The sequence below is a fragment of the Pangasianodon hypophthalmus genome, chromosome 14, assembly GCF_027358585.1.
Source record: "Pangasianodon hypophthalmus isolate fPanHyp1 chromosome 14, fPanHyp1.pri, whole genome shotgun sequence".
Taxonomy (NCBI): domain Eukaryota; kingdom Metazoa; phylum Chordata; class Actinopteri; order Siluriformes; family Pangasiidae; genus Pangasianodon; species Pangasianodon hypophthalmus.
This window is the reverse complement of record NC_069723.1, coordinates 15,443,446-15,455,631: the sequence shown is the minus strand read 5'-3', so window position 1 is coordinate 15,455,631 and position 12,186 is coordinate 15,443,446. Positions and strand designations below refer to the sequence as shown.

Sequence of the window (12,186 nt, the reverse complement as noted above, 5' to 3'; positions counted from 1 at the left end):
CCGAAGAATCCTGAAGAATGTGAAGAACCTTTGCGTGTGTGTGTGTCCATGAATCATTTTTCTAAGTAAAATTTACAACTGGTCAACATATGTTACTACCTGAGCACACATTCGTTAAGAAATTTTGGTGGTATCCTTGCTAGTGTTAATAGATTTACCCACTCTTGTTTCCTGCAGCTGGCCCTTCAGGGTGGTCCTGATGCTGGTGCTGAGAGCCCAGGCTCTCAGTATAGCAAGTGGCCCGGCAGCCCCAACTCGCACAGCAATGATGACTTGGAGGCTTGGACAACGTTCCGCCCTCGCACCAGCTCCAACGCCAGCACGGTGAGCGGCCGTCTTTCACCCTTCATGCCCGAGCAGGATGACCTGACTGACTCAGACATGCACATGGTCTACTCGGGCCCTGGCTCATCCGCCAAAATGACCTCAACTCTCCCGAGCCTTTCGGAGATGACAAGCTCCTTGGGACATGGCAGCACAGAGAATGTGATGGAGAACCTTCTGGACAATCTCAACCTGCTCTCGCCAAATAACCCAGGATCAGCTGGAGGGCCCAGTTCAAGCTCTAACCAATCATCCCCCTCCTCTCTATTACAGAGCAGCCCTGGATATGCTCCGTACAGCAACCAGCAACCCCAACAAGACTACCGCAAGTGTATGTATGGCCAGGCCAGCATGGGAAACCTGTCCTCTATGTCCATGCAGACTCTGGAGAGCAAGCCCTCTTTCCCAGCTTCTTCTGGATCCATGGGGCAGTTTAACTGCCCAGCGGGGCTGCTTAAGGAGCTCCTGACCTCTGATTCAGACCCACATACAGACCTGATGCCTTCTGTAGACACCGTGGTCTCCCAGACGGCTGGCAGAGGAGGACGCATGCTGCCTCCTTATGGTAGCGGGCGAGCCGAGCTAATGGGGGGTGGAGCCTCCCATGGCCATGTCCTGTCTCACTCACACAGCATGCATGGCCAGGCGCCACCTACCTCTGTGGCTCTGAATGGGCGTCCAATACATCCTATGAGCAACATGAGCCACGGGGGACGTATTGGGTCTGTCAAGTCAGCTATGCAGATGCAATACGGGGCCTCGGGTCACATGGCAGGAGGTGGTGGGGCAGGAGGGGGAGGACTCCCCTTCTGCAACATCAATGGCAATGGCTATGGCCCTGGACCAAGCCTGCCCCCCATTCAGCATATGGAGAAGCTGCCCAGCGACTTAGACGGCATGCCAGTGGAGCGCTTCGAGTGTGACATGGAGTCCATCCTTCATGACACACTCATGGACGGAGACACCCTGGACTTTAACTTTGACTCCATGGCAAGCCAGCCGGGGTTCCCGCCACATGGGGTCAAGACCACTACTCACAGCTGGGTGTCTGGATAAAGGTACATAAACATGTATACATAGTTCCATTATGATTACCAACTAGCCTTCCTTTCTCACAATCAATCCAACTACATCTGTTCAAACTACATTTTCAAGCAGCAGAGCTGATCAGAATAACTAATTTCTGGCTCTTAGTGAACATGTGAAAATGTGAAGTAATGAAACGGGTCATAACCACTGCATTGCAATGATTTGGCTTGAAGTTTTCTTTTTTTTATCTTTGACATTGTGTTCTGATTATATATAGATCTGGAAACCCTTTTAAAAAATACAAACTACACCTTTAACTTTGTAACCTTCGGTTTACACATATACAGAATAGGAGATTGCAAGTCAAGGTTGAATTTTGGCTCAATTTGAAACATTTTTATGTCTTAAAGGTTGTTTGCCAGAGCCACCTCTTTTGATCTTCTTTCACTGACAATGTATTAAATTACTTTTCTTTTTCTCTCAGGTAAGACTTTCTGCCCCTCAGACTGGAGAGTAAGAGCCCAAAGAGGCAATTCTCACCCATTCAAGCTATGCTGTCTTCTCTTGCTTCTCATCACGGACATTCTCCTGCTTTAGCCCTGCTCAGCCATGGCTGTGATGTGACTGCACATTGCCAAGGACGTTCATTCAGTTGGGAGCTGAAGGAGGAAGCTCCTGTTCAAGCATTGCTATGCGCCTTCAAACCAAGTGCCAAACCAGGTGCCTGTGCTCCTTAGCCAACGGAAATGTGCTTTATTTTGCTGCCTTCTTCTCACTATAGAGAACCAGTGGTCAAATCAGGGCAAAAACAGTGTGGTCCACAACTAAGACTCACATATTAACTGCAGCACACATACACTTATGCAACTTCAGATCATCATGGTTATCACAACAATCAAATTCTCTTCTAAATTCACACTGTGATCGGGTGACATCTTAAATTAAGGCACCTATCCTTAAAATTCATGCCTTTTATCTTCACCAGCCCTTTAAATTGACCATTGCATGGTGATGTACACCTTTTCTTTACCTGTCTAGCATGCTGTTAGAGTCTAACCTGCTGCCTTTTGCTTTCTAATGTCTACATGCAGTGCTTAATGCCATAGATAGCTCAAAGCTAACCTTATTGGGAAAAAGAACTGGATACTGAAGATGAGTGTACATAGTTTTATCTGGAGAAGGTCCTTTTTTTTTTTTTTTGGCAGGACCTGTAAGAAGTTTAGGAAAAACTCTCTGCCTACTTGGACTATGTTACATGAATTATTACAACACTTTCTGTTTTCTCCTCAATGTGTTTGAACCGCAGCAGACGTAGTTCATTTTTAACGAGTGTATTGTGATTATGTCATGTACAGAGCGTTTACACGGAGAATTCAGCAATCAGGGCAGCAGATTTGATGTGTTTTGTAAATTGAAAGAAACTGGATCTGACACTTGACATTTTGGTTGGCTCATTCTCACTCATGACTGTGTACACCTTTCCACATTTCCTGTAAATATATGGTAAATATATATGGCAGAAGTATATAGTTGATATGTTTGAGATTTTGTTTTTGAAATGATGTTATTGTTTTTGTGTATGGTTGGCTTTAGCTGAGGTTAGATTAAGCTTGTATAATGCATTTCAACAGTGTTTTGGGGTCCTTAAAGGACAGGTCCACCCATTTTGCAAAGTTTCTTTAGGCGTTTGTATCCTGAAAGCTCTCTTACAGGGTCAATATGTATAATTTTATGGCCTTGGGAGCTCTATTAATCAATTGTATATGGAATATACTGCCATCCTAAGATGCTATGATTTAGTAGTATACCAGTGACCAGTCTTTACCCTGTCGACTCCTGTTATTTGACTTAGCATGGTAGAAATTTTGACAAACTGTTAGACATGTCCTTTAACATTTCTCATAAGGTCCCTCACTGACGAGTCCTGATGTAGTTAAGAACTACAGTGCAGATGGGCTCTTATGGACCACCATCTGTGCATGCAGAAAAACTACAGACCTCTTCTTTTAAGAAAGTGTAGGGAAATGTATTTAGTTTATTTATTAGCGTGAAGGAGAAGAGATGTGATTGAGTCACGTCACAGATTAACAGATTAATCACAAGTGTGTTCTCTCTCTCTCTCTCTCTCTATCTATCTATCTATCTAGCTCTCTCAAAATTGAGGCACTGATATACATGCCAATATTTTGTGATGTTCCCTGATGTTTACTGATGTCAGAAAAAAAGGAAAAATTGCCTTTCTCAAGAATTGACAACTGGACCCACTGCCTGTCATCTTTCTTTCACTTCCTTCCCTCCTTGCTTTTCAGCTGACTTGTCTCACTATCCTCGTACAACCATCATAAAACCCATTAGCCTTCACTTTGTTTTGTTTAGTCTGGCTACCGTGCTATTCACTTTGTACACTGTACTAAACTCTTTTAGAATTATTGATAGTTGCCCAGTTCAGAGAAAACTGAGGTATCTTGCTTTTGGAAAATCAATATCATACCAAGTTATATACAATAGTTAGTGTTATATTAATATAGTCAGACTTATGTCAGTTTGTTCACATATTTTTTTGTTTGTTGTATTTTTGAGTTTCATTATTGGCTGGAACTGAGATCACCGAGGACACCAATTGTTCTGACTAAACTGAAAATCCTGAAAAACTGGTGTGCCAGAGTGTAAGTCTGAAAGTTCTGGCACATCTGGAGACCTGCTGAATGTGTCACTCATGAAGTGCGTAAAACCGCATGTGTTAAGTCTAGTGGATCAAAGGTACCGATGTACCTTCTGCCTAATCTTAATATTTGAATATCCAAAAGAATTAATAAGCTGATATTTGGTTAACTACTAAGGAAGAAAAACATGTTTTTAATATGACATAATCAAGTATCGTTTTTTCACTGCCATTTTTTTTTTTTCACTGCAAAATGTTTCTCTTTGTAAAAAATGAAATGATTCACAGATTGGCATGCAGTGGTGCGCTTGGTGATATAAGCCTGTAGTTTAAGACTTTTAATGGAGGTGTTCTGAGCGTTATTGGGAAAGTATTTTCATTATGTGAACTTCATATCTGACCACCCGCCTTTTTCCCATGACTTTTTTCAGTCTTGATGCACCTCTAACTTGCACACCGAGTTTCTACATCAGAATATTTCCCAACATGGATTTTTTTTTTTTTTTTTCATATTTTCCACACTGACTTCTTGTGGTCTTAGGGCGTAACAAATACCCACATATTTGATTTCAGTATTCAAATACTGGCATCTCTGTAACAGAAACAGTTAAGCGGTTATCCGAATACCCTGTGCACAACCCTAATCTAAGCGTATAATCACAATCAGAGACTGTTACTCAAATTCCCCAATCAACCTACAGAAGGCTATGGTGGTATCAGTAAACCTTTAGAGATGAGTATATATTACATAAATTACATAAATCTCTATTTCTCAATATCACTCCATAAACCTCCTAGTATGTCATCTTTCCGGGATGAGCTTCTGAGAAATGATATGAATTATTTAATGAATTTCAACAGAAATATCATATGAAATCAGACCAACATTATGAACATAATTAATATGATTTCCACAGTGATTTCTTATCACACATTTTGGTGGTTTTTTGCTCACTGTTTACTCAACCTCAAAAGATACATTGTTCCTGTTGTACAAGGATAGTATTCTCTCTCTCTCTCTCTCTCTCTCTCTGTCTCTTTCTCTGTCTCTTTCTCTGTGTGTGTGTGTGTGTGTGTGTGTGTACAGTACTGTGCAGAAGTCTTAGGCAAATGCAAATAAATGCTGTAGAGCAAAGATGCCTTCAAAAATAATGAAGCTAAATGTTTCTACATTAAAAAATACTATAAAGGGCAATAAACAGTAATAAATGAAACAAAGTCAATATTTGGTGTGACGACCCTTTCCGTTAAAAAAAAAATTAGTAGTCTCAGGTACAATTTGTGCAGTTTTATAAGGAAATTAAGTTATTAAGGAAATTTTATTAAGGAAATGGTAAGTTTTACTGAGCATCATGCAGAACCAGCCACAGTTCTTCTGGAGACTTTGACTGTCACACTTGTTTCTTATAATTGCATGCAGCAAAAACTGTAATGTGTAATAACTGTAATAAACTACATAACATGCTGCTTTCTTTACTGACATACCAACATTTTTCTGTAACATTTAATTGTGTGCTGGAAAACTAATGTTTGGAAATCTAAAATAAAAAATCTGTAACAAAGTTTGTACTAAAAAAAAAAGAGTGCCTAAGACTTTTGCACAGTGTGTGTGTGATTATACACTTATATATATATATATTACAAAACTTTTTTTTTTTCTTTTTGTGCCACGGAGTACCAGAAAATTAAATCAAGACTTGGCCGAGTCAGATACAAGCTTATTCTGAAGCATGGTAAATAAACAGTGTTTTGTTGAAATGTTAAGCAGTACATCGCTGAAAGACTTGAATCTGTCCTGCAGGCTGAACTCTGACTTTTTGAATACTGACATATGTAACAACAATACACTTTAGAGCTATTTTAATATTAAGTGAAAGCATCTGTATTTTAAAGTGATATGCAGTGACTTCTCTTTAAATGTCAAACAGCTGTGTCACCGAAATACTATTAAAATAATGGCATTTGATTTCTTTACATGAGGTTAGCGTGGGACACGCAGGCAGCAGCTAAAAGACTCCCACATATCTATTACAGAAATGATTAATTAACCTATGAGTTATACTTCTTGTGCAGGCCACGCATCACAAAGAGGACTATAACATAGAAAATGTCTACTAATATTATTGGATAAACCATAAAATGTTTTAGATATGGGCAAGCTGACTTGTATTGTATATGCTTTGTTAATTTAGCAAAAGCTTACACCTATGCATTCTTGTACTTCATTTATTACTTTTGTTACCTTTGGTTTGTTTTTACTGATGACAATATATTTCATGTACTATGGGCTTGTCGAGAAATTATGATGTTATGAAAAAAATATGAAGTATTTAGACAGTAGATTTACATGTAAAGCTTTTTGTAAACTGACTCTGTTATTCTTGTATTTTACAGCAGTTTTTAAATTAAATATAGAAATAATAGAAAAAAAATAGAAAATTCCTAAACTAAAAGTAAATTTGATAAAGATGAATTAGTAATTTGTGTATTCAGATTGAGGTTTGGACCAATTTTTTTTTAGAAGAGAATCTATAAATTAAGATGTTGCACTTTCATAAAGAAACAAAGCAGTGAAGATGTGACCTATTTTGAAACAAACTGTTACATTTCTTAACTTATGTACAGAAATTCACAAAAAAATTCTATATATCAATGTGCAATCAATGTATGTATAAATAATAAATCTATATACAAGAGAAAATGATATTGTTTGGAGATCATTATGCTGACATTTCCTTACTGATACATGTGTCTGTCTTACTTTGAGATTGCTGGCAGTAAGTGACTGTCTTTTAGCCAAACAGTTTGTACAGTGTGAGGCTCTCTAAATTACTTTTTCCTGATGTGCTTGTTTTCCAATACAACAACCAGAATATGTTGCTGCTGTATGAAGCCATATATGTATATAAATGATCTTAAACCAAGAAAAATCTGGTGTGTGTCTTGTGTTTTAATTTAAAAACCTAATTGAGGTGGCATGTAGGATGGCATTTTAAATACCAGAGGATAGTTTTTTAATGACTGATATGTCAGATGTTGCCTGCTTTTGTGTTGCCTCTAGTTAAATGACATTGTTGTGTATAACAGTTGCTCTGTTAGGAGAAGTCCAGGGTTGTTCAGTTCAATTTTATTTGTATAGCGCTTTTAATAATGGACATATTCACAAAGCAGCTTTACAGAAATATATAAATTCTGGATATAAATTTTACATTTATAAATTTATTCCTAATGAGCAAGCCAGAGGCCACAGTGGCAAAGAAAAACTCCCTGAGAGAATCCCTTCAGTCTTAAAATGTAGGCTAGACAGAGAGCAAGCTTTTACAACTTTTAGAATATGCTGAAGGCTAAAAGTATACCTAGCTATAGTGAAAAACCTGAAGTTAAATGTTTAAGCCTGGAGCATAATACTGGGACAGGTTTAATAACAAATAATAAACAAAGTCATTTATGGGGGGTTTACAAATTTCAAATCCTAGGAATTTTAATGAGGGTTAAGTTGTAGAGATCCTAGACCATCTAATAGTGGCCTTAGCATTAAAAATATTCTACTTAGACTATTTCTAATGGTTAAAGATGACATGTTCATGTGATCTCACTTTAGATGGGTACAAGAAAAAAATCAAAGTTCAAAATTCAAGGAAGTGATGCAAGTCATTTTACTAGAACTGTGTATGCAAGATGAACCCAGTCACCTCTGCACAGACTTCATGTCCTTTTGACCCATGCCCTGGCTCTCTCCTGACATCAAGATACAATCAGCTGTGGACTTCAAAGCCAGACAGCAATGGGCAGAGCAGTCATGAGAAAAGCTGTGGGGTTTCTAAGCCCTCACTTTTGATAGTACAGAAAGCCGGCAGGGAGAAAATATGTGCAGATCTGGCACTTCTTGCTCCTCTCTCTCCTCCAAGTCGGGCTATAGAGTTTCTCTTATGACTCTGGCTTCCAGCTGGGGCCTCATAGTTGGAACCATACCAAGCTGGAGCCCAGGCTTTCCTGCCTCACAAATGTAGAGCCAGGAATTCTCGGCCCACCGGCAATAGCTATGAAATAACACTATATCCCTTAAGATCCCTGAAATGAAGGTGAAAATGCCCTGAAATGGCTCGAACCTCAAAGCGGTTCAGCTGAGGTCGCGGCTGCAGCTGGGAAAAGGACAGGTGGAAATGCTGAGCGCTGACTGAGAGCTGGCATTCACTTCTCATCCTCATAATTCCCCTGAGTTTGATTTTTTTTTTGTCTAGTGGTGTGGTCCAATGTTCCCTTTAAGCAGTGTGTGTTGACAGAGGGGAGAGTGCAGGGAGGAGGAAAGCATGGAGGGAGGGAAGGAGGGGACAGCTCCCCCTTGGAGGCTGCTTATGAGCAGACTCCTGAGGAATTCACTGCTCTGTGTGTGTGTGTGTGTGTGTGTGTGTGTGTGGGGCTGGGGTGGACAGCAGCCAAAAGCATATGCCACCTTTGCATTCTCCCAGCAGAAAGGCAAGGAAGGTGGGTAAAGGCTACATCCGGACACATACAAACACTTTTTTTCCCATCACTTTCACTAACATTTTCAAAATGTTTTTCTTCCCCCCTTTTTAACAGGGTCTCATTGTCTTGTTTTTTTTTTTTTTTTTTTTTTGTCTGTTTTATTTCTGTTTTAAAATTGTATGGTTTATAATGAAGTAAGGTGGTCTTCATTCACAAATAAGGTAAAAGAAAACATGAGAAAATCAATCCATTACTCATTTTTTTATAAAATGATATAACACTAACGTTTTAAATTTTACCTGTAGATGTTTTTTATCCACAGTAACCACAATTTTTACTGAGATCAACATACACACTAATCATTTTATTGTACGTTTAATATTTATGTAAGCTCCCTCCATCTCTTGGACAAATGTTACGCCTCTGTCTCCCAGGCCTGTGCTGGAGTAAATGAGCCACAATGGGGCTGAGAGCAGAGGGTCTAACACCTCATGCCGCTTGTATCTAGGGAACACACCTGATAGGAACAGACACATGGGAAACACTGAAGGGATTTCTTCCATTCCACACGCTTGGAACGATGCAGGTTATCTGTGCATCTCAACTTTTCAATTCTGTAGGGTATAAAAGGGTATAAAATTGAGACAATCATGTATAAATTAGCATTAAAGTGCTCACACATGAACATTACATTTGCACGCACTTTATTTGAAAAGGTAGCAAAAGGTTTATCATGAAAACAGCAGTGTGAGGAAGAGTGGCAATCATTATATAAATATGATTCTATGAATATTATAAATATAATTTACATTTATTTAAGAAATCCACTACTCACAAAACATAATAAACACTATTATTAAGCACATATGTTTATATATTACATACCTTGAATATAGTATATTATATTCTGGCATTAAAGCAATAAAATGAATGATATAATTCTGCCATCAACAGGCTTTGGTTAGTCACAATATCCAAGATGGTAGATATTTATTTCATAGCTTCTCTCCCTTTTATATAAAGGTTTAAACACTGCACATGGTGTTGTACTTTGTACTATCATTTATCTAAGTAATAAAACATGATACAGCATGCTGTTATAGGAAAATAATTAATGACAGTGGTGTGAAGCAGCCCGACACAAAGCAGTTACTCTGAACACCCTGAAGTTGATTATTTTCCAAAATAATTTTTTTTTATTTATTAAAGAAAGATGCAGCATATATTTTAGCTGTTTAGGTGTAATGTTGTGGAACATCCATGACATGGAAAGTCAGTTCAGGTTATCACTTATGTTACAGCAGCTATAAACAGACGTTCCCTCTCTTTTTTTTTCACTAACTCTCTCTTAAAGTTAAAAAGGCAAACAATTACAGCTTGTCACATTACCAACAAACCGCAAAGCCCTCTCTCCTGAAGGCTTTCCTGTGTTGGAAAACAGCTTTACCTCTGACTGTTACAAAATGCTGACACTGGAGACTCCTTCCAAAAGTGCTAAATAAACGTCTCCTCACTGAAAACTTATATCAACAATATACACCATATCAACAATTACAAAAGCTGTTACTATAAAAATGGTGATTTAGTAGAAAAGTCCATTCATATAAACCTATCACTTGAATTACACTTGGTATTACTGTATGAGCTGCTGTTTAAAAAATTAATCATTAAACCAATCCTTAACCTTAATAGACCATGGTCAAGATCATTTTATTTAGTAGAGAGAGTGTTCAATGTGCAGCAAACACTACTATTCGGTGCCATGATGCTTTCTGGAAACTAAGCCAAGAAAGTTTCTTTTATATCAGTGAAAAAGGGTTGCCATTTTTTAACTAGTGCCCTCATATATACCTAACGTAACTTTTATTTCTCATTTGCTAATGAAGTGATGGTCTTTGACAGGTTGTGGTGTGGTGGTTGGAATCGAGTCGGTTCTACTCCACTATTTGGAGGGATTTCAAATTACTGAAGCTCCACACAAAGTGAACATGACCAGCAAAACCATCAACCCATACGGAGGGGTGGGGGTGGAGGGGGACGTGGAGAGAAAGCACTCTCTGCAAAAGGAGAAGCAGATGTAGTTAGTTTGTTAGAGGAGAGATGGCATAGCGTCTCACGCTGGCATAGTGATAACTGTCCTTACTTGACTCTTCTGTGGAGTTGTGTGGAGAGAAGCAGAGCTGAAGAAAACTTTGTGCTGTTTGAATGCTATCCAGCTAAAGGTAATCCAGGCCATCCAATGAACACTGGAAATTACCTAAATTACTTTAAAACAATTAGGGAAAGAAGAAAACTACCAGTGATTAGCTATAATGTGCCAAAGCAGCTGAAGCACAATTGGAAGTGAATGCGTATGACGTATGAGAGGAAACAGAAAGAAATTATGGCGCAAAAAAAAGTAATCTCTTGATTCTGTACTAAGTTACAGCTTGGCGATGGATTTGAATAAGCAAGTTAGTAAGTTAGTAAATATACAAGCATGTATGTATGCATGTATTATGTATGTATGTATATACAGTATGTCTGTATGTAGCTATTTATTTCAGAATCATGCATTAAAGCACAAACAGTTTAGTGACAGTGCCCCAGTGCTAACATAAAGCACTATTCTACTGTCACAGCACATATGATTTGTGGCCTCAGTGCTCCCCACAAATGGATTTCATTAGCATAGCCTTATGTCATTCTGCTAAGCATTTAGCATGCCAGAAATAAAGGCTTTGTAGGGGGAAAAAGGCCATCTCTCTTTTTTCACAGCAAATACAAAGAGACACGCAGCACTAAAGCACTCTGTAGGAGATCACCACACACACATACAGTACCTTCTAATGTTATTCTACCTTAGGAAAAAAAAGAGGATACAAATTGCCTTTTCTTTACTCAACCTATCGTGTATTCCTATCCATTAGTTGAGGTAAAATTGCTCTACACACTAAAACACACAAATACAGTCAACTCCAGAATCTTAGAAATATTTACATGAATTTCAGAGTTTCTTCGTATTTGTTATGTCCCCTTTTCGCTTTAATGACAGCATGCACCCGAGCTGGCATGGAGTCCACAAGTTTGTGCAAAATCTTATGATCCATTTTAGATTAAATCCATCAGTGTGTCGTCTGAAGACAGTGGAAGGTATAAGACTCAGAGAAAATCAGAACATTTGTACAAAGCAGTTAACCTAATAAAAAAATCCTTACGTTTTTAGATAAAACAAATTTGCGTACATTTAAATAGTGACCTAGAAATTGTTCGATATCTTGAATTTTGAACTGTCAAGATGTTGCACGTTTCCATTTTCGAAATTCTAAAATTCTGGAAAACATTATTTCCAGTTCTAAATACATAGATTTTTTTGTAGAAATAAATACCAAATTTACTGATACCTAAAGAATATTTCCAATCAATGCAAACATACTGATATGTGCTTGAAAATTATTATTTTTCATGGAGTATAATTGGACATATGCACATTTTTAAATTTAAGAAGACATTTTAAGAAAGGCCTATGGCATTGTTTCTATGACAAATGTAAACAGTGAAGTTAATCCCAATGCATAAATTTATTTCTAAATTAAAATTTATTTTTTTCACTGAAAAATACATAAATACTTAAAAAAAACATTTTGCTTACAATTAAATTATTTCCCAAAACAAGTACTTTTCATTTAGAACAAGTGTTCAGCTTACTGGCAAACTTTAAGAAA

At 38.0% G+C, this 12,186-nt stretch overlaps 1 protein-coding gene across 2 annotated transcripts in view; it reads left to right on the top strand.

The window, feature by feature from the left end:
* foxo1a (forkhead box O1 a) overlaps positions 1-6,945 on the top strand; it is a 35,456-nt gene extending 28,511 nt beyond the window's left edge. Inside the window, exons 3-4 of one of the 2 annotated variants that reach the window (XM_053239619.1) lie at positions 178-1,382; positions 1,951-6,945. In XM_053239619.1, coding sequence (XP_053095594.1) covers positions 178-1,380 — 1,203 coding nt within the window. In that variant the 3' untranslated portion in view covers positions 1,381-1,382; positions 1,951-6,945. Of the gene's footprint in view, positions 1-177; positions 1,383-1,837 lie in introns of both variants that reach the window. The other variant, XM_026934884.3, reaches the window with a different exon arrangement.
* The last annotated feature ends 5,241 nt before the right edge of the window (positions 6,946-12,186 follow it).